The sequence below is a fragment of the Zea mays genome, chromosome 5 (genome assembly GCF_902167145.1).
Source record: "Zea mays cultivar B73 chromosome 5, Zm-B73-REFERENCE-NAM-5.0, whole genome shotgun sequence".
Lineage (NCBI taxonomy): Eukaryota > Viridiplantae > Streptophyta > Magnoliopsida > Poales > Poaceae > Zea > Zea mays.
In genome coordinates, this window is record NC_050100.1 from 133,024,078 (window position 1) to 133,047,613 (window position 23,536).

Below are 23,536 nucleotides of genomic sequence, written 5' to 3' on the forward strand. Positions count from 1 at the left end.
ATAGATATAGGTGAGATTGACTACATGATGTAGGTCAAAAGTTTGTTTGATGTTAGGTGGGGATAGATAGATTATACAATCCATATGGCTCTATTGGTTGGGTTAGCTCTTATGCTCATGGTTGAGTTGGTTTAATGTGCTAAGTTAAATTAACACTTGGCTAGTAGGGTGTAATCTCTTCTACCAGTATCACTAATCTGTTTAAGTAGACCACATTAGATTAGATTACATTAGATTAGATCACACTAGATTAGATCACATTAGATTCTATGATCCTATTTAAGAATACCATTTAGTTGAGCATATCAAGTTGACTTTATCTTTATGAAGTTCTAGTATTTTTTTATCTAAGTGGAACTCCCAATTAGTATATTTTTATACACCTAAAATTTTCATGCCATTAGCAGGTGTAGCATAGAAAACAAGGGTACATCAGGTTTTAACTATTAGGTCAGAGAAAGTTAGGTAGGGGAGGCTTTTATTTCGGGTGGTGGATCTTGATTCATCTGAAGATCTGTTTCTACTCATATCGTTCATTGTCGAAGTTAACCTTCTTCTTGGGTCTGATGTAGGGACCATCTGTTATGGTGTTAGATGCCATTATCCGAGTTGGGATATCAATTGCGAGTACATGGGGTAGGTAGGTTAAACAGAGTTTTACTTTGCTTTTTGGGATAAATGGGTTGGGCAACCTATAACATAGGCTAGGTTGTGGTTTCACAGACGAGTTGGTATAAGACACCAATTTAGGTTTAAAACCCATTTATAGGAATATGGTCTAATATATGTTACCAGTATTAACTAACTTGTTTAAGTAATTCCCTTTAGATTGGATCATATTAGATTAGATAGGGTCCAGATTAGATTGGATATAACTAGATTAGACTAGTTTGAGTTAGATAGATCTACCAGGGTAGGATACATATTATTAGGATATGCTAGAATCTTTTAAAATAGGATGAATTATATGGTGTAGGTAGGTCAGAATCTTTGTTAGGTTAAAACAGAGGGGTTATGTGACCATCAAATGGTTAAGTTGGTTGCATGAGGCCGAGTTGGTCTATCGTTCTTAATTTAGTGTAGAGTGAATTAAGTTAAAACATATCTTATAGAAGTAGAGTCTCATTTATTTCATCAGTACTAACTCTCCTATTAAGTAATTTACATTAGATTAGCTCAACTTAAGGTTAGCCTTCGTTAGGTTAGATTAATCTATCACATTAGATCAGATCTAAGTTATATTTGTGTGACTAGATGAGACTAGATAAGGTCTAAGTAATTTGGGTTAGATCATGATCATGGTGGGATAAGTCAAGTGGTTTGGATAATATGAATCCTTCAGGATAAGATGAATCTATTAAGATAAGAGAGTCTTTTAAGGTAAGATGAATCTATTAGGCTTGATATTTTCTAGTGGAGATATTCTTAGTAAGTCTAGTTTATCTCATAAACAATTTGTGAGGATAAGATTTTTTAACATAAAATGAACCTATTAGGATAAGATAGAATTTTTTTACCTCAACTTAAAGGATTCTACCTAAAATAGATACACTTTAATGGAGGATAATCTAGGTTGTTTAGTTATCTTATGAATTTTATTTATTCATATTTGTGCCTATATGTATATGCAGATGTAATTATGGACATTACTCCACAACCCATCACACTCAATCAAAGATCCAAATCAGACAAGTATCATAAGAACAAACATGGAAGTACATAGATACCTATAAAAATAGTTTTGTTTTTGTTCCTAAGAGTAGGTCTCCTATTCCTAAAAATCACTTTAGGTATAGGATTTCAAAGTGTGAAATCCACTTTTGTCTTTAGAAAAGAAAATAAAGAGTAATCAGAGTAAAGCAGCAGTGGATGAGAAAACATTAAGAAAAGTTTAGAAAGAATCAGAGTAGCAAATGCAAGTAGATAATGGTTGTCCAGTTCTATCTAGGTTTCGTCCTACATTCAACATCGCTCTGATACCACTTCTGTCACACCTGGGTTTTAGGGGTCCAAAACCCGGGCGCGAAATAATCACAAAGTGTGCTGGGACCAAGTCTCACACATATGATGAATCATGGTATAGAAACGAATGTCACATCTTTACTATATAATAGGAGTTCTGTACAAAATAAATAAATAGTTACATCATATCATAAGGAGACAATGATCCAGCAACCCATACTTGACTAGGACACGACGGCCTAGATCTCTCACAAACTCCTCATAGCATCCTTCATGCACCTCATCTTGCGGTACCTGCTCTTGACCTGTGGGGGTGTGAGACAGCAAGAGTGAGCTCACATATGTTCATCGCTCAACAAGTTGTGGGGAATAATGTGCATGAACTCGCCAAAGGTGGGAGCTCATGTGAAGTGTAAGGCTTACCAAAGAGAATGGTTAAAGCTAAGCATTGCTTTTAAAGATGGTTAAAATTTTATTAGCAATTACTAAGTATAAGTAGATACCAACCCAATTAAGTAATAGATCAAAATTTGGTAACAACACCTATGATGCAATGCATATAACAAATTGAATTTAGTTCCATAAATTACTCATGTGAGGGTCCGAGATGCTCATGACCGTGAGCATGGCTGATATACCAGTTTTACACTCTGCAGAGGTTGCGCATCTTTACCCATAAGTCATGTTACCCATATGCCAAGGGATCGCGACTTCCCATACACCTCTACCGAGGAGAATAGGAAGGGTAACACTACGAGGCCTTTACAAAGTTCCACTAGCTTCAGAAAACCCGCTACAGTTTCTAGGAAGCTCCAATGCAGGGACCCCTCGCCTGACCGCCATCGCAGCAAAATCAACCCAAGGGCCTCCCTACACTAACCACTCCCCTACTGCCCTTGCCCCTTTCGGGTAAGGTAGTCCTCCACTATCTTTCCTAATTAGTCAGCCAAGGACATCTCATACCACCCTTGTGGTAGCACTGTTTTCCCAGGTGGTCGCTCCATGTTCCAATTAACATAATGATCTTATCATGAACAGTAAATAACAAACTAATAATAAAAGTGTAATCATGAATAATGTATATCTCTATACCCAAAACCAAACAAACCAATAGCGAGTACTACCCAAAAATACAGTGGTAAACAAGTTATAAAGATAGCCAAACTAGGGTAACCTATTTGGTCCCATCAAAATTAACCTATGTGGATCATTATGATTAATAAGAACATGATTGGATAAAAAGAAGTGATCAAGGGCACAACTTGCCTGGGACTTGAGATTCCAGGTACCAGGATGATTCTTCAGATCCTCGTGACTTCGCGCTAGTCATAGCAATACAAATAAACATGGTATATGCAAAATTAACATCACACCAAACATAAGAACAAACTGCATAATAATAATCTATGCATTGCTACGAGATCATGGGTTTGAGAATGGCTGAAATCAGAGTTATGGTTAAAGAATTATAATTTATAGAAGATATATGTGGTTTATATATTAAACTATATTATAAAGTGATTAGTATACACATATGAGAGAATATTCTATAAATAATTAACTCAACTTTAACCCAAGTTATTAAAGATCATCTTTTAGTCAAATTATAACCATAAGATCAGAATACTATATTGAAAAGTTAATCCAATAAACATAGATTAATCGAATTAGTTACCTAATTATAAAAGTATGGAATATCGTATAATTAATGTCTCTATTGTGTACTAAATATTTCTATGAGGACAACACAATTTGATTGGATCGAATCGAAGTTAAGGTGTAAAAGTTATGATTTTCTGAAGATTTCACTGTTAGAAATAAAAACAAATTAAGGGTATAATTTTAACCTATGGTTCATAACAAAATGAGGTTACTAGATGATAGACAACATTATTATGAATTTAATGCAATTGGAATGGATCAAAAAGGAGCTAAACTAAAGAAGTTATGAATTTTGTGAAGGTTTCCATATTAAAATTCATCTTCTATTTGATTTTATTACACCAAATATCCTATTTGGCTGCGCACAGAATTTTGAACACACCCAGGGTGTTCTGTGTAACAATCTAAGGTTATGCGCGCTATTCCTAGCCACAGTATGGATGGCGGGTTTATTTTGAATAAGCTGAGGAGCTCATATGCAAAATGTCCACAACGAAGGGGTACGGAGCTCCCCGAGCCGCTGGATTAGATTTGGACGGCCGCAGATCGATTACTCGAAGCAATATACCTACTGTCTAATCGCGACTATTGGTTAGGATCCAACGGTGGACACTATCTTCTCCAACCTTTTGTCGTATGGGCACGGCGGTGCGGCCAAGTTCCGCCTAGATCCCGAAGATGAGCACCGACGTGCTCCAGTCGCTTAACCTCCCACCACTGCCCCCGGCAATCCAAGTCGCGTCCCCTGTCACCGCCTCGCTCTTTTTGAGATCCTCTTGCACCCGAGCAGGAGAATCGACGCCGAAGAGCCCCGGAGGGATGAGTTTCTGCAGATATGGGCCCAGCCACGGCGCCGCAGTCCCGGCCACGACGCCATGCCCGCCCGAGCGCTAGCCAATCCGTGGACGCGCATAGAAGGAACGGAGACTATCATCACAGCAGAAAAGACACTCACCGACGATGGGCCCACCATGCTTCCACTGCGCAGCGTTCCGGTAGCGGCGGCTGTTGGCTGGCTGTTCGCTTTGGTGTGTTCTATAGCACCCTCCTGGGTGAACTCCAAGGCCGGGTAGAGGTGCGCCGTCGCACCGCCTGTAGCTTGCCAGAGCCACCACGCACGGACGAGCCTTCCCTTCTCCCTCTTCGCTCTCTCTGTTTTCCTGTCTACGCTTGATCCTTTACTGTGGTCGAGGGCCGAGCCGATGGGACAAGTGTGTGAGACTCCTGTTTATGTACCCGGTCTATAAAATATGTTGCCGAGAAGCACGGAGTTTGTTTTCCCTAAGTGATAGCTACAGATCCACGCGCGGTAATCGGGAGATCTTACAGACCACTCGGACACAACGTCATCAGCCATGGGTGGAAGAAGGTTCTGACCAAAGGGGCCCGCATGGAAGTGACCAGGTTAGAGTGATGGGCTACACGGAAGGAAAATTGCGAAGCAGGCCGCCTGAGCGAGACATGGGCTGATAGGGGAGATGGGAGTTTGGGCTGCGCGGGATGGAATCCGGAAATGGGCTAAGACAGGCGAAGTTTGGCCCAAGCGCAAGAAATTCTCCTTTTACTTTTCTATTTCAATTTCAGATATCATATTCAAATTCAAATCCCTGTTTAAATTTTCCGATTTCAACTCTCAAATATAATTCTAATGTAAAGATAAATCCTCTTTTCATTATTATTTAGTTTTTTTAATTATAGAAGTAATAAATGACTTTATTAAGATTTCCTTTCTCATTTTCCGTTTTGTATTTCATCTATAGGTCAAATTTAAATTATGATTCCTTATTTTAATAAAATGGACCCCAACAAATTCATAAGCATGGAATGCCCATTTCTTTTTTATTTATTGATTACTTGATTAATTTAATATCATTATCTAACTATGAAAAGGAAGGGAACTAATAAATCTCAAAAAGGCTTCAAAAATCCCCCAAAATACTAACATAATTATACCTATTTATTTATATCATTATTTTTCTCTGATCAAAAAAATTTGGGCTTTACAGCTTCTGACGGCCCTTTGCCGAGTGTCGCCGTTCGCCAAGTGTTTGGCACTCGGTAAAGCGGTCTTTGCCGAGTGTCTTCATGTGCCGAGCATCCTGCTCTCGGTAAATGTGGTCGTTACCGAGAGTAGTTCTTTGTCGAGTGCCCGACAAAATATACTTGGCAAAGAGCTAGATTCTAGTAGTGTAATGTTAAATTAATTTTTAATTTCGACACTCGATTTACTATATTTTAATTTTTAAGTGGCAATGAATCATGCATGCATGTTGGTGGGACGGTTGTCTAGTTTAGACCGGTGTAGGGGGTCAGGGCGGTCTATCACCCTAGATGATGGATAGCGCTTCCATGTGTTTATATATATAGGGCTACACTATTTTGTCACCTAGGTGAAGCTTTACTCGAACCAGCCCCGCCCCGACCTAGCCCCACGCGCCCACCGACCCACTAGCGGGCCCCTCTGCCCCATGTACCTGATCGCCCTAAGACCCGCACGCTGTGGATTCACGGTCCGCTCCCCCCACCCCCGCGCGCCTAATCCAGTTCGTCGATTATTTGGATTTTGTGGGTAAGTTCAATAGAATGAGATTCATTGACAAAATTACTGAAATTCTAATAAATTACTAAATGACTAAGTAATGACTGAATAATTGTTGTTTCTTTTTTAGTACTGAAGTGATAATTATTGACAGTTATGTTTAACAATTATTATGCTTGTGTTGCGTTTTTACTGAAAATGATGTCATTTTGACATCATCTGTGATTAAGATGCCTTAGTAGTTATTGAATGTTTCAAAAAATTATTGAATACAATTATTCAGGTTCCATGAGTGATTTAAATAGAATGAGATTTATTGATAAAGTTACTGAAGTTTTAATAAATAACACAACAACAACAACAAAGCCTTTTTGTCGCAAGCACGTTGGGGTAGGCTAGAGATAAAACTCCATATGAAAACCTCAGAGCTCAACCCCCAAAGAAAAGAAAAGGGAGACAAAGGCAAAGGAGAATCGAAAAACGACGAAACGGGGAAACACATAAAAAGAGATAAACCCCACAAGAACCAGCAAGATTTAAAGAGGCACAAGAAAAGGTCAAACGATTAAGGAGGAAAAGAGAAACTACAAATCAGGGTTCTGGCACGTGAATTGCACACTTCCACCCCTTCCTATCCACGGCGAGCTCTTTATCAATATTCCACACCTTCAGGTCTCTCTTCACAGCCTCTGTCCACGTCAAGGTTGGTCGACCTCTACCTCTCTTCACATTCTCGGGACGCCTAATTATTCTGATATGCACTGGTGCCTCTTCAGGTCTTCGTTGGATATGTCCAAACCATCTCAAACGATGTTGCATAAGCTTCTCCTCAATCGGCGCCACTCCTACTCTCTCTCGTATATCATCATTCCGGACTCGATCTCTCCTTGTGTGGCCACATATCCAGCGCAACATACGCATCTCTGCCACACTTAGTTGTTGGACATGTCGTCTTTTAGTGGGCCAACATTCTGCTCCATAAAACATAGCCGGCCGGATTGTTGTCCTGTAGAATTTGTCTTTTAGTTTGTGTGGCACCCGGGGGTCGCATAAGACACCCGCAGCTTGTCTCCACTTCAACCATTCAGCTTTAATTCTATGACTGACATCCTCATCGATGTCTCCCTCCTGAAGCATTGATCCTAAGTAACGAAAAGTGTCTTTCTTGGGTACCACTTGCCCATCAAGACTAACATCGGCATCCTCATACCCCATGGCACTGAAATCACACTTCATATACTTTGTTTTAGACCTACTAAGCCTAAAACCTTTTGCTTCCAGCGTCTGCCTCCACAATTCCAACTTTTGCGAAACACCACTCCTACTCTCCTCAATAAGTACCACATCATCAGCAAAAAGCATACACCATGGTATATCTCCTTGTATGTCCCTTGTGACCTCATCTATCACCAAAGCGAAAAGATAAGGGCTCAAAGCTAACCCTTGATGTAGTCCTATGTTAATTGGAAAGTCATCGGTGTCTCCATCACTTGTTCGGACACTTGTCACAACATTAGTGTACATATATTTAATAAGATTAATGTACTTTGTTGATACTTTGTGTTTTTCTAAGGCCCACCACATTACACTCCTAGGTACTTTGTCATAAGCCTTCTCCAAGTCTATGAAGACCATATGCAGGTCTTTCTTTTGTTCTCTAAATCTCTCCATAAGTTGCCTTAGTAAGAAAATGGCCTCCATAGTTTAAGCTTCCACCACTTTGTTCTAGTGACCTTGTTATGCTTATTCCGTTGTAAACGAATCTTAAAACGGAAGTCAGCTACGACAAGCTTATGTTGGGTTACCACACACTCTACAGGTATAACCTTGCAATCTAAGCAGGCATGCCTGTCCTCTTTTCTCAAGAGGACGAAATCAATCTGGCTAGTGTGTTGGCCACTACTGAAGGTCACTAGGTGGGATTTCCTCTTCCTAAAGAAAGTGTTTGCTATAAACATGTCATAGGCTAGGGCAAAGTTCAGGATTTCCTCTCCTTCTTGATTCCTAGTCCCAAAGCCGAAGCCTCCATGCACACCCTCGAAACTGGTGCTAGATGTACCCACATGGCCATTGAGATCTCCTCCTATGAAGAGCTTCTCGCCAACTGGCACACTACTAACCATGTCCTCCAGGCCTTCCCAGAACTCCCTCTTTGAGTTCTCATTAAGGCCTACTTGAGGAGCATATGCGCTGATAACATTGAGAACCAAGTCCCCAGTGACCAGTTTGACTAGGATGATTCTATCTCCTAGCCTCTTAACATCTACTACCCCATCTTTAAGGCTCTTGTCGATCAAGACGCCTACTCCATTCTTGTTTGCTGCAGTCCTCGTGTACCACAACTTGAAGCCTATACCTTCCACTTCCTTCGCCTTCTGTCATTTTCACTTGGTCTCTTGTACGCATAAAATATTTACCCGTCTCCTCACCGCAACGTCGTGTTAAGGAACCTACGTTCCAACTACCTACACGGACCCTAGTTGGCTCGACTAGCTTCCTTACCCTTCGCACCCGCCGAGGAAGATGCAAAGACCCTTGCTCATTTTCCACTACACCCGGGCGCCGATGTAGCGCGCCACTAAGGATGCGACGACCCGATCCTTGCTCACTTATCATCGGCTCCAGATCAAGAGACGGCGCATCACTTAAGGGGTGACGGCCCGGCCCTTGCTTATTTAATACCATACCCGAGTTCCGATATGGCGCGTCGCTAAGAGGGTTACGCCCCAACGATTTTCCTTGTGGTTTCATCTCCATAAGATTTGGCTGGTTTTTACGTTGGTTTGCCGGACCTAACAACCCTCCTTTACCGGGCTTGGGACCGGCTATGTTGAAACGACTCAAGGAAGTCTTCCAATCAACATAGACGGAGTTAAATAATGGAGTTTTAATAAATAATTAATTAATTAATGATTGAATAGGTGTTTCTTTCTTCACTGCGGAAGTGATAATTACTGACAATTCTGTTTAACAATTACTTGTCCTTTTACCGGAAATGTTATCACTCATCCAAGATGCCTTGTTAGTTACTGAACATTTCCAGAAATGATTAAATAATTATTTAACATTTCTAGAAAATCTATATCTATATTGCTGGGGTCCATGGAGCCAATACAATGTGCACACATTACAGACATGTTACTAGGCGCACGGCCTCGATAGTGGATTGCAAATCCAGAAGGGTTTAATGTACTGACTGACTGGTTCAGTTGGTGGAACGTTTAGCTCAGTCTAGGTGAAACTTCACCCTAGATGACGTGTGCGCACGTACAAATCTTTTTTTTTTTTTGTCATCACGCTGTTACAGTGCGTCACGAGAGAAATTGACTGGCAGGCAGTTCGCATACGCGCCAACCATTGGGGGAAAAAATACGCAGGTCAGAAAAAAAAACCTGAAACGAAACCATACGGAACAACATTGCAGGCTTCAAAAAAAAGATCTGGCTACTAGCATACCTATCCATCGCGTGAAAGATGAAACGGAAATCAGAGTTGGATGGTTCCCTGATTTGCCCAAAGACGCAAAGCGATCCTCTTTACTTTCCTTATGTAAATACTGCAAGATCAAGCTTCAGTCCCCCGAAATTCAACATGACAAATTACAACCCAGCGCCGGTCACATGATGAATTTATATGGCCCGACTTTACATTTGAATTGGTTACAGTTACAAGGCAGACAATAAGTTATTTATATACATAATTATTGTTGCCAGGAACCTCTACATGCTGGCCACTCTAGAGGGGGCTTCCGTATCGATCTCTGATTCCCCGTTTGGTCTCTCCTGGAGTTGGCCCTGCAAAAAGAGAGCAGCGTAAGATTGCAAAACAACGTACCAGAACCTCAAAAAATCATCAATGTAAAGTGGATCTCTGCCCATAAATAAAATACTACCTCCGTTATCGAATATTTGTTATCGACTAGTTCATTTTTTAACTAAAACGTGACAAATAAAAAAGAACCGAGTACCAGTTATAATTATCCTTGATCCACCCGTTAATCACCTCCACCATGGACACACCAACGTATGCAGCCAAACATGTAGCATCCTAAAAACATACGCGCCGGATCATCTCTCAGCCATTCTCTCAATCAACCAAATCCAACGGCCATCCTTCAATGTATGTGCTAACTTCTTACAAAAATCACCACGTCACTGGTTGTGAAGGTAATCGTTCGGTTTTTTTTCCCTCTTCCTTTCCCAACACGAAAGACACGCCAAATCTTATAATGTTAACTGTATCTAATTTCTTACACCTTAACTTATCCTTTTTACCATTATCCGGATTATACCCAGCATTTCTTTGGTCTGCATTTGGTACTTAATTACTTGTTATATGGTGCAAATTAGCTCATCAATTGCTGTGAGATCTAATTTCTTACTAACGAATATCTTTTCTTACAAAATATGAAAGTAGCAAATTCCATATAATACATGGGTGCAAGTATGTGAGTTGTCGTTATCTTCCAAAAAATAAGTTGTAAGTGGATTATAAATCTTTTTTCTTTTAACTTTCAGAAAGCCTGAAAGTCAAGCTCATCACATTTATAATCTTTTTCTTTCAACTTTCAGAAAGCCTGAAAGTCAAGCTCATCACATTTATAATATTTTTCTTTTATGTGCTCCTAGGCCTAGTTGGTTTACATTAGAAGCTAGGTTCTGTAAGTTTTTCATTTGTGAAATTTTAAGTAACATTAAGTGCAAAATGTGTGTGCCTGATCATCTGTCTCTGTTATGATCCTATTTTGCAGGAATTATTCGGAAGACACGGGCAGTCATGGAGTGTTTGCACCAGTTTTGTAGGGACTGTACAGATAAATCAATGTAGCTTGGGTATGGTGCCATATGTTATTTGTCTAAAAACTAATATGCCTTGTGCCAGTGTCATTTCTTAAAAAATGGAGTCAGGAGTCCTAACCTGGTCGTATTAGCAAAACACTGAACTTTCAGTGCTCAGTTCAGTGTTATGGAAACAGCTTTGGCAAAGAACAATTAGTTAAGTACTTCAAATTTGATAGAATTAACTTTGGATTTAATGTGGCCCATAACATTAGCACAGGCAACATACTAGTTTATGTTATCAAGTGCCTGGTCACTTCACTAATTGGTCAGGCACATTGACCATTTTGTACATTTGCACGTATCAATGCACAATCCCACCACTATGCATAAAATTTCATGAGTAATGAACATAGACTTGGGTATTTCTTAATATTAAGTGGTTGTGAAAATACCCTGCTTGAAAAAACCATGCCTCATACCATCATAAAAACTAACAATGACATGAACATATCTCTTAACTGCTCTGTAAAACACTTAATGTCAACCAGCCAATAGGTAAGCTGACCAGCCCGTCGTTTTGATTTAACTAGACAATGCAACCAATTTTATGTGAAAATTAAAATGAAAATGGTATGTACCGTTGATTCTTTATTGTTGTGATTGGCCAGATAGACATCCAAAGCTTTTTCTCCGCAAAGAATCTTAGCTCCAATTCCATGCTGATTTACAGATCCAACAGACTCCTCGTCAACAACCACAGCATCTATTTTATCTTTTCCAGTTCGTGTCTCTGGAATCTGTTAGAAAATTTTAATTCAGAACAGTGGAAAAATGACTCACGGAATAATGTAACAAAACACATTCTAAGCTAACTGAACATCACAATGATACATATCATCCACCAAGAATATTCAAGATAGCTAACATCAATTTTCCTTAAACAATAAAAAATGTAGTGACAATTTGATGGTTTTTAGTTCACTACAACGGCCTAGGCCTAATTGGATTGCTGCAATTTGATCCAAATCCTTAGGTTCAGTTCATACTTGAAAAGATCCTAGGGTATCCAGACCTAAAAATGTATAGCTTCAAGAAACATGAAGAGACATACCAACAATGAAATTTAAGTTGCCATGGTAAGGCTATCTCCAACAGCATACTTATCCGCATCTCTCATTTCAAACTCCACTATATAAATAGTACTCTCTAAAGTGTAAAACAGTGTTTTTCACGGCCACATACACGATCTGCTGGACATAGCCTAACATTAATGGCTACACACATTGGTTAGCTTTAGGATCATTTTCTTGAGAGGGACTTAGGTTTGTTTTAATTAAGGATTTGTATGATCCAATAAGCATAGTTAGAACAAGTACATCGCTTACTGAAAAGAAATTAGTCACACTTCAAGAAGCAGATTAGCCAAGTCCGGAACTCTTATGGAGATTTGTCGGGAAGTTCCGAAGATCTACGAAACCAGCACCAAATCTCAACAAAAAAAATAGATCGCTGAATTACCACACTTACGATTGATAGACCCCCTTTGTATCTAGGGATGAAAACGGTCGAAAAAACAGCTAAATTGTTTTTGTTTTCATATTTTTTGGTCGGGACGAAAACAAAAACCAACGGTCGAAATACGGGATCAGAATTGTCGGTTATTCGAAAACGATAACTATAATCGGAAAGATAACTATTTTGTAGTTTTATCAAAAACATAGTAAAGTGTTATTGCCTAATTTTTAAGATTTAGAAATACACAAACAACTCTTTATCATCATTCATATTAGTTAGAGTAATTATAACATTTGCTTTTCGCTTATTCATTCACTTGAACACAACAAAAGTTTATAACTTAAATAAATTACATGCTAGATCTATCTCATATTATATAAAACGGTAGAAAACGGTATTAGCACGACTCGGAAACGAAAAATACGAAAACGATCGAAAAACTAGCTAAATCGTTTTCGTACCGATTCTAATCGGTTCCTGAACAATTCGAAAACGATCGGGAAAAAACAGTATTCGAAACGGGACGGTATGGGAATTTCCCATCCCGTTTTCATCCCTATTTGTATCCTTCCCTTGACAAACGTCACTAAGATCGATTGAAAATATTAAAGATCAACGCAAGAGAGAAAGGGGAAGGTCAAACCAAACGAAACCACAACAACAAGCACATGAGACAACAATTTATCTCGAAGTTCAACCACACCACCAAGACATGCCTATGTTCTCGTTAAGGTGACCACAAAGGTCTAGAGTCTCTTTCAACTCCAATCCTCCTATCAAGAGTTCTAGGAGGTCAAGCGCAATAAATCCAATAGAAATCAAGGGTAGTACACACCTCTCAGAGTTTCACTAGCAACACCTAGCCATCTAAGGGCAAAGCCCCAAGACTAACAAATGTCTACCCAACAGGTAGGCAAAGAAACAAGTGCTCAAATGATGGGTTTCAGTTTCTCTACCACTTTCCATTCTCTTCTCAATCTTTCACAAAATGGTAGGTTTGAGTTTCTCTACCACCTTCCATTCACTTCTCAATCTTTCACCAAATCCCTCAAAAGAATCAAAGATGAGTGGTGAGAAGAGTGCTATGAATGCTCAAGAGGGCTTTTGTGACAAGGTAGGTCACAACAATGGAGTGGTTGTCATTAGAGAAGACGGGGAGAGATTTATACTTCGCACCACATTCGTCAAACTTCCAAACCCTAGCCAAACTTCCAGAGTCCATAACTTCTGGACATGCCAGAAGTAGCACTATAAGATGGCGTAAGATCTACAATATTGACCCGAGTGCATATGTTGTGCTCGTTGTATCTCTAATAGGATATGTTAGATCTTTTGAGCAATGTTTCTACCCTAAGTCATTTAGAGTCACATCCCTCTTTATAGTACAACATTTCCTAAACTCGAATAAAAAAATATAAACGAATAAATACATCATTGAGTTCCATGTCATCCTTTTCATTTTGAGGAATCGTTGAGCATCGATAGCCAACCATTTGATCTACTATGTTGTTCATAAGATTCCATTTACATGGTTAGTTCCTAAATTACTTATCATTAAGTCACCAAACCGACTAGGAGCTATGTGCACGTTCACTTACCTCTTGATTTAGGTGCAAAAGGTAGTTATCTAGTATCATCTCTCTCAGTTACCTCTATGTTATTACTTTAGCACCCCTTAATAGGTGCGCATGTGATTTAAATGTTTAGTTTTTTTACAAAAAGTAGCCTTAGCACCAGTAGCAAACCTTATCATTGGTATTGTTAAAGTGTATAAGTGGATTGCCTACCTTCTCCTAATAGCTTAAGCTTTTGGGTTGAACTGGTTAGTGCATCCACTCTAACATGGTATCAAAGCCAGAGGTCTCGAATTCGAATCATGGCAAAGGCTTTATTTGTGTTGCGCTTTATTTCCACGTTTGTACCTTTCTCTCTAGCTGCACGTGAGTGGGGGGTGTTGAAGTGTGTAGGTGGATTGGCTATCTTCTCCTAATAGCTTAAGCTTTTGGGTTGAGCTAGTTAGTACGTCCAATACCATACAGTTTAGCATTAGCATCCATACTTAGTCGCTCATGTTTCTTAGCATGGGCGCTAGCTCATTTCTCTCACATGGCTTCTCCATCGCACAAATGAATATGGATGTACATACTATTAGAGGCTATGTTTTTTGCCCCTTTTTATCCTCTACAACCTCAGATAGAAAGTTCAACAAAAGAAAAAATATAGATAGAAAGTTCAACAAAAGAAAAAATATATATATTGCTACTCGTCACACCAGCACTGCATGTATGCCAATGTGTTGCAACAAATCTCCTACTAAACGGTTTTCCTAACCCCAATTAATGAATTTCACAATGGTGCCGGTGGGAGAAGAGTGTATACCTCATACATAGCTTCTGTCAATATACTTTCTAATATGGACCTTAAACCACGAGCCCCAGTATTCTTCGATATTGCTCTTTTGGCAATAAGCCGTAAAGCCTCCTCCGTAAAATGCAATTTGACCTAAGTAACAATGCAAGTTGCAAGATAAATACATGAACATTAAGGGGACAACAAAATTCCAAACAAATTCTTACGTCATTCATTTCGAACAACTTGGTATACTGCCTGCCAAGGGCATTCTTTGGCTCTGTGAGAACCTACAGAGTGGAGCACAGCTGTGTTAGCTTTGAAGGTAATATAAGTTGCGTACCTAGGAACAAAGAGTGTTCAATAAATATATGAAGATAACATTTGCATTTTGCAAAATTTATGATATGCGGAAGCAAGGCTTGAAAGATGATGGGGCGTAATGGATAGTGATTGTACAGATTTTTTTAGATGATCTTTCCTGATAATAAGACAACCTAGCCCTAACAAATAAAGTAAAAAAAGTAAGCAATCGCTAGGACTACAGGAGACCCCTATCAGTACAGTAGTCATTTTTGGTATAATTGCTAACACCAGCCTGTAATCACCGAGGTCTGTAACCACTAAACTGAAGCTGAGCCTGTTACATGCAAGTGAAGGTGTACATGAACAATAAAGTTACCTCAACAAGCTGATCTTCGCTGAGGGAGGATAGACCAACAAGAATTGGAAATCTACCAACAAACTCTGGGATTAGTCCATACGCAATGAGATCGCCACTTTCAACCTGCAGAAATAGTCCAAATAATTAAAAAAGAAAAAAAAACTATAAAGACTCTAGCATGAAGGTGAAGCAAAGCAGAAGACAGTGATACTATTTGGAAAAGAGCCAACAGCCAACAGAGAATGCTACACATAACATAAGTCATTTTCTAATTTTTACTCACTGATTTCAGTAGCGATGATGTAATCTCAGCATTTATGACACCACCAGATCGCATATTTGAACGAACCTGCGCTCGGAAACCAATTGAAGAATCATGTCTCCTAAGAAAGAAAACAGGGCAAACCTTGGTTATTAAAAGCTTGTGATATCAGAAGTCCAAAACATAAAACACAAAGACTGTCCACAACCTTTCAGAAATAGTTTTCTCCAAGTCCACAAAAGCACCACCGCAGATGAAGAGAATGTTTTTGGTATCAATCTGCGATGCAAGACAAATGAACATCAAAATCTGCATATTTTTTCTTGTGGGTCTAGCTATTGACTGAACACTGATCAAAACATGTGCAAGTACGAATAAAGAAGCCTTCTGGCTCGCTTGTATGTTAGGATAAAAAATTGGTTCTTATTTAACATGTTACAAGTAAAAGGGATATGGAAAAAAAAACTATTCAAATACATCTCTTCTTTTCTAAAGTTGACGAGGAATCATAAGCATTGACTCCAATGTTATCACTTTTTCAAATAGCGGTGCTAGGGTAAGACCACCCGAGGTCCTTTCTTCTGCTACTGAAGGTACGATCACTAATGCGGTGATTAGCGCCACTAAATGCCATACTGGATGTTGGAGTTTAGTGCTGGTAATGGCATGGCTGATTGCAGCATGTGCGTGCTGCAGCAGCAATGTGACTGCGCTGGTAGCAAAAGCAGCTGCTGGCCAGGCCAGCAGACCATGCGAGCGTGGGTGTGGGACAGCAGTTGCATGCCGAAGTTGTATCGATGTAGTGGCCTGGGAGAAAAGCAGTAGACAACTAAGGAGTAAGGAGTAAAGAGGCTTGCTGCTACAGACCAGGTACAAATAGGCCCACGTGCATGCATGATGTGAGTTGTGACGAGTTGATTCAATTTTGTTTAATTCCACTAAATTGTTATTGCCACTATTAGCTCATGATGGGCCTTTTAGCATCTTGAGGTAGCGACCCGCTAAATGGTTTACCCCACTATTTAAAATGTCAAATGTTATAGATGAAAAAGAACACGGAAGATACAAAACAAAACCTCGGACACATGCTACTATCAATATCAAAAGATATAATAGCAGTATTACTGACAATTTCTCAAACTCTATTGTCCTCATGTGTTTAATTGTTTCCTCTGGCTTGCGTTTTTCAAATTCTGTTAATACACTAAATAACGTATTAACATTTCAAAGTTTACACATCACAGAGGGTTACAAGAACAACACCAGAAATATTTTTGCATTAGAATAACAAAACTATTGTTTTCAGTTTTTCACTGTTCAGCAAGAGAACATTAATCCTCCTAGTATGTGCAGGGAACATAAACAGTGTACTAGTACTACTATGATTTCTGATAACTATCAAAGTGCAGCTTGCATGGAAGGATACCTGGATATTGTCACCCCTTGGGTGCCTTCTGGCCCCTTTCTCAGGAACACTAACAACCTATCTTGACAGCATAAACATAACTTGTAAGAAGATAAATAAGAAAATATTTGCCATGCATCTTACATATATTGCATTACAGAACATAGAGGGCACTCACAAATTGGACCAAAAAGACACAAACTTAATTACTTAATAATTACCGAAAAGAACAAAAAGAGAATTTGAAGTTCTGAACAGCTTATTTGCTACTAAAACATGGAACTGAATAGAGCTGTTGCGTGCTAATAAGGATGCTTTCTAAGAGCAACTCCAATAGTTATGTAAATGTTAGCTCTCTAAATCATAGATTTAAGAAGTTGCTAAATGGCCATTGGAGTAAAAAAATATGAGTTCTCCAATAGTTCTCTAAATATAGGTTGTAATTTTGTTTTGTATCTATCCACATAAAAAATAAGTCACAAAAACTACATAATGCAGTCAATATTTTTGTTTAGGGAGTTGTTAAATGATTGCCAAATGTAGAGAGAAAATGAGGTTAGATGACAAGTTGTTAAATTTAGGAAGTTCATTTAGAGAACTGTTGGAGAATAATTTTTATGTTAACTACCTAAATTATTGATTTAGGAAGTCTTTTAGAGAACTACTGGAGTTGCTCTAAGATTCCTTAAATACAATACCATAATTCCATCAGTTAATATTAATAGTGACCCAGTCTATGCAGTTCATTTTGCATGCTCAGAAACAAATCGGTTGTTTGCTGCAAATAAAGTGTTGTGTACAAGTTATAAATATCTATATACCAGAACCCCTTACATGCTAGAAAATAGGATTTTAGTGCATTATCAATGGTATTTGTACTTTGTACTATACAGCTTAAACCTCAACAGAGGATTAAAAGAAAACAATTGGTTTTGGAACAGCATACTAGCACAGCCTATGCCAGATCACATATCACTGCCAAAAACAAATCAATCAAATCAAATTTGTTACAGACTATTTTTAAACTATGGCTATACCGCTATATAGTCTACAATGGCAATCCATTGTAAATTGACTCCAGACAACTATGAAAATCTCTCCAAAAAAATAAAAAGTGGAAAACTGCTAAATAATCACTAGGTTTGTTTCTTCTACAGGAGCTCCCCGAGCATAAAAATTATTAATGGAAAGTTCAAACTTCAAAGGTTGACAGACAGACCGTTCCTTCAAGCATTTTCAACAATGCTTGTTGCACACCTTCACCTGAAACATCTCTGCTAAGATTGATGCTTTCAGCCTGAAAAGCATTGCAATCAGAAATATAAAAGGAAAAAAAGGATAAAATGTATGACAGGTGCCTAAATTAACTTATGAACAAACCTTCTTTGTTATTTTATCAACTTCATCAATATAGACGATTCCCTGCTGGGCAGCAGCTACGTCGAAATCAGCAGCCTAGGGTGCAAAAGAGAAATGTATAAAGATGAGTAGAAGCATCGGTAAACTAAGCGGAGTGCGATAAACATATTTCACTTCTATTTTTGTTTGTATACTTCACTCTGCCTGGCTTGGAGACAAATCCAAAGTTTATGCTTTATATTATCTTTTACGATCTTCACATACTTCATATGCCATGTCCCATCCCATGTTCATGACAGGATAAACAACACTGGAGGATGGCTGAGCGGCAGTGGCTGCTAGGGAATGAATATAAGAGAACTAGATTATTAATGTGCTTACTTTGAGAGTTAGATATCTCTTCACATAGAGCTGTTTATACTTGACTCCTAAGGAAGGATCTAATCTACTCCATGTCCTAACAAACTATATCCAGAATATAGCAAACTCAACTCTAATCATACCTTCACATGAGGAAGGGAATTGACCATCTCAGTGCCCATTCCCCGGCAGGGCTAGTGCATAACAGCACGAGTTTGGCTTCGCAATCACAGACACTGTGCAACCTAAAATAAGTGCTTTTACTATTTTTTCCCTTGAGAACACCACCTCCAGTTTTGAAATTTTGGTACTTGCTAAAATCTTCTAGAGCCCAATTATTATCATGAAAAAAGGTCTCAAGTAAAACAGGGGGTGGGGGAGGGGAGAAGGTTCTCCAGTTCAGGTTAGAATTACAATGCAGAAATGGCTAAAATGCAAGGTCCATATAATATAGAGAGTTGAGAGGTACCGCTAGGAGCTTATACAAAATAGATTCAACATCCTCACCAACATATCCAGCCTACAAAAATGGGGGGAAATAAAGTCAGACTAAGGTGAACTTCTGAGCACCAACAGTTACACACATGAAGTCTACGTAGCTGGTGCAAGCCCAACACTCGCAAACAGAAGTATTACAGTTGTTGGTTACACAGATTGTAATCAATTCAAACATCTTATGCACAAAAAGTGTAAAAGAAGTATATGTTAGTGCCATAATATCCACTCCATGAAATGAGCAGCTGAACAAAGAGGTGCTGGACCGCTGACAGATTAGCTAAAAGAGGGCTTGATCACCCTCCGAAATGTCCTCTGTGTGATCAAGAGGAGGAAACCTTAGACCATCTTCTGGTCTCCTATGTTTTCTCAAGGATTTTCTGGTTTCAGCTGCTGAGGACTTTCGACCTTCAAAGGCTCGCCCCTCAACTTGGTTTGTCCTCCTTCATGAGCTGGTGGGAAGAAGCCTCTTCTTCGGTTAGAGGTCTGGTTAGAAAGGGGCTTAATTCTCTGATTGCTTTGGAGGCCTACATTATTTGGAACCACCGCAACAGATGTGTCTTTGATAACTGGATTCCTAATGTGTCTTTAGCCATTAGGATGGCTCTAGAGGAAAGATGGATGTGGGAAATGGCTAGGGCTAAAGGTCTTTCCTATCAGTCTGCCCCCCTTCTTGAGGTTTAGCCTAGGAGGGCGTTTACACCAGTAGTAGTTTGCTGTCTCAGATGGATTATTTTGGTTTTCTGATTTTTCGGCCTCCGTAAGGAAGTCTGTCTTATTGTACCTGGTCTTCTTAGACCTTTTTTTCCTTCTTAATATAATGAGGCGCAGTTCTCCTGCGTTTTTCGGGAAAAAAAGAGCAGCTGAACAAAAAATCATATTAAAAAATAGCAAACAATCTACTCCATGTCTCCAGTGGAATAAAGAACTGGATAAGAAATCATAAAATATGAATGGAACCGATGAAACCTTCACAAGAGCATGCACAATGGTTTTAAATATCAGGATATTAGTCTCAATGTCAGCAAAGAAGGGATCAGAAAAATGAAACTTAAAAAGATGGTAAGATTATAATCATCTGCTCTTTAATTTGTAGCAGGAGACTCCATCCTTACCCAGGATTTTTAGGTGTTTCTCGGATGAGTGCGTTTGCTGGGCAATAGCAGGAGCTAAGGAGATTGGGAGCATGGGCTTAGTTGCTGCTCTGGGCGAGGTCGGGTCAAGTTTCAGTACCAATCTGTAATTACCTTCGGGTTTATGTGGGTCTTTGGGAGATTTGCTCAGCAACATCTCCTCTTTTGTAAGGTTTCTTTTCCTCTCTAATGTATAAGATGCGCAGTTCTCCTGCGCGTTCTATATAAAAAAATTGTAGCAGGAACGAAATATCGTCTGGTACACTGGAAAAATTGTAAGAACAAAGTTCTGAATTAACAAAAACATAATTAAGTATAAGGATAGTAGCAAGCATGACACTTAAGATACTAAACTTATAATCATGTGCCTTTAAATTTGTAGCATGAACAAAATCCACAGACAAACTACGTCAGCAGGAACGGGGTTAATGAATTGATAAACAGACATAATTCAGTATACCTGAGTGAGGCTTGTCGCATCAGCTATAACGAAGGGCACGTTCACAAATCTTGCCAGTGTTTTTGCCAGCAATGTTTTCCCTGACTTCGGGAAAGATTTTAGACTAATAAGACATTCATAACATAAGGACCACAAGATTATGATTGCATAGAACAAGTTAAATGAAAGGTGGATACTCAACTGCAATACTATTGCATATTTCGTTCCATCCAGTAGAATGTACCAATTATTATAAGACAGAAAAGAAGATGAAAACTCAATTTCAAATTCAAATAAATCAGACATCATATACTATGTTCAGAAAATCTCAAATGTGTACTACTTGGATCGTTTGGAAATTCTACCAAAAATAGCATATCACTATACGATAGGTGCATGATTGTATGGCTAATAGGCAGTGTGATAATAACCACCGCAAGAGTTGCTCGTTTTAGACATACATGTCTCTGCAAAGCTAAAACAGCTTTCCAATAAAACAGAGTTAGCATAGCCACACGAACTGAACAGAGAAAAAGAGAGGAAATGATTGTGCAAAACAAAGTTTTACGTACATGATTAATTTCAAAACATTTTTTATTTATGGACAGTGTTAGATGATTGCAAAATACAACACTAACGTAGTCAAGAGATAAGAGCATGTACCCGAGCCCGTTGGTCCCATGACAAGAATATTGCTTTTCTCAAGCTCTACCATGTCGGTGTCACTCGTGCAAGAATCACTCTGACTGCAATCCGCAGCAGACCTGCAGACCGCATGTTCTGTTCGATTTACAAACTGATGCTACATAGCTCTCAGGAAACTGATGTTTACTCAAAACCTACCTGTTGATGAGTGATTCACAATAGATCCTTTTATAGTGATTATAAACTGCTACTGACAACACCTGCATTAAGAGAGAGAAAACAGGGTTATTAAATAATCTGAAAAATATAGCCTAGGGGCACTAAGGCCCTGTTTGGAACCCCTAGAGCTAATAGTTAGCCAGCTAATAAATTATTAGCTGGGTTGAGCCAGCTAATGAACTAAATGTTAGTTGTGAGGTAGCTAACAATTAGCTGCGGTATTAGCTGAGGCTGTTTGGAACCCAACAACTAATTTTTAGTAGCTAACTATTAGTTTTAGAGGTTCCAAACAGGGCCTAAAATGGTAGGAGAACAAATATGAAGTAATACAACTTGATGCATGTGTGCTGATCCGCATCAGCATAAAACCCTTACAGATTTGGTGAAACTTTAGAGACTTTGACAATCAATATGCACAGAAGTATTAACAATTGATACATGCAGATGGGTGCTAGTGGATTAACCATCAAAGATACTTACAAATGGCTATATTTTAAACAAATTTCAGAGAAATTAATGGGACAAACACATAAACTGGACCTGAGTAGATAAGACGGTAACTCCAAAGTCTAATCAGATAAAATCAGACACAAAATTTCCGAGGGGTTTAGTATTTACCTTCTTGGCTCGCTGCTGGCCGATGACAAACTTGTCCAGCCCACGGCAAATCTCCTTGGGCGTGGGAAACCGTCGTCCCAGGTTAGAGCCACCCCAACCCCCGCTTTCCCCGCCCCCGTCCTTTCCATCAAAGTCTTCCCCACCGGGGGCTGCAACCCTAACCACGTCGATCCTCCCGACGGCGCCCACACCCTCGGGAGCGACAGGGGCTTCTCCGGGCTGTCGCCAGATCTCTGGGGGCTCCGCACCGTCCGAACCGCCGGCCCTGTGATCGGCGACAGCATCCAGGACAGGAGCGGCGGCGCGGGGAACGTGGCTCCGCTCCTCCTGCTGCTGGCGCCTGAAGAGGGTCCAAGGTCGGCGAAAGGCGCCAGTGCTGTTGCTGCCCTGCTGCTTCTGCCCCGCGGCGTGGCCAGCGTGGATGCGGCGCGCGGCCGAGAGGGCGGCCGCTGCGGCGCGGGAGCGGACGGCGGCTGACATGGATGAATACTGGTGGGGGTTTCGTGCGGGGAAGGGAGGGTGGACTGGAATGAATCGAATGAAAGCAGAGGTAGGGAAATATTTGTGGACCGGTAAATGCCCGTGACACCTAGAGATGTCAATGGGACCCAATACTCGCTAACCCGTGTAGAATTCCTCTGTTAAGATATAGGTATGAGACAAAAATTGTTCATATAGATATAAATATAGGATAAAATCTTTATCCATTGGGTAAACGGTACGGATTTGGGAAGCAATAATTCGAACCAGATTACCCATGGGTATTTTATACGTGTACATTTGTCTTGTTTGTATGAATAAGTTGAGGCCGAGCCGGCCACCAAACCCAGCACGACAACGCACCAGGTCCTATGTCCTAGCCCAACAAAGCAACACGGTAAAGCAACTAGTAGACTAGTAAAAAACAAAACTCTAAAATAACCAGCCATACGCTACACCCTGTCTAGCCGGCCAACCGCCGCAGGCCTGGACAGTTGTGCTAGCACTGCACACTGGCGACTTCACTGGCGACGACGAGCATCGCCGACTGCTTGAAGCCTAGAACGACGGTGACGACCATATATTCTCAGGTGCCAACGAACTTAGATGGTGACCAAGGAATGTGAGTAGACTCCATTTCTCATTTTCT

At 39.8% G+C, this 23,536-nt stretch overlaps 1 protein-coding gene across 4 annotated transcripts; it reads right to left on the minus strand.

Annotated features, from left to right (window-relative positions):
- Positions 1–9,668: 9,668 nt before the first annotated feature.
- LOC100281116 (ATP-dependent Clp protease ATP-binding subunit clpX) lies at positions 9,669–22,978 on the minus strand. 4 transcript variants are annotated; one of them, XM_020553317.2, is made up of 16 exons: positions 22,408–22,956; positions 21,769–21,830; positions 21,589–21,689; positions 21,128–21,134; positions 20,947–21,049; positions 19,328–19,378; positions 18,520–18,594; positions 18,359–18,436; positions 17,161–17,217; positions 15,943–16,013; positions 15,756–15,855; positions 15,491–15,595; positions 15,036–15,098; positions 14,839–14,961; positions 11,583–11,741; positions 9,669–9,957 (listed from the first exon to the last, which is right to left on the minus strand). In XM_020553317.2, exons 1-16 carry the CDS (start codon positions 22,885–22,887, stop codon positions 9,883–9,885), a joined length of 1,710 nt encoding a protein of 569 aa, XP_020408906.1. In that variant the 5' UTR covers positions 22,888–22,956; the 3' UTR covers positions 9,669–9,882.
- Between the last annotated feature and the right edge of the window lie 558 nt (positions 22,979–23,536).

What these genes read in the sequence shown, in the direction of transcription:
- LOC100281116 (XM_020553317.2), bottom strand. Translation starts at nt 22,887, where the DNA reads ATGTCAGCCGCCGTCCGCTCCCGCGCCGCAGCGGCCGCCCTCTCGGCC. An exon ending in TGTGAATCACTCATCAACAG is followed by an intron (nt 21,690 to 21,768) that starts GTAGGTTTTGAG and finishes TGCGGTCTGCAG; the next exon opens with GTCTGCTGCGGATTGCAGTC. An exon ending in AGTTGTTCGAAATGAATGAC is followed by an intron (nt 14,962 to 15,035) that starts GTAAGAATTTGT and finishes ATTGTTACTTAG; the next exon opens with GTCAAATTGCATTTTACGGA.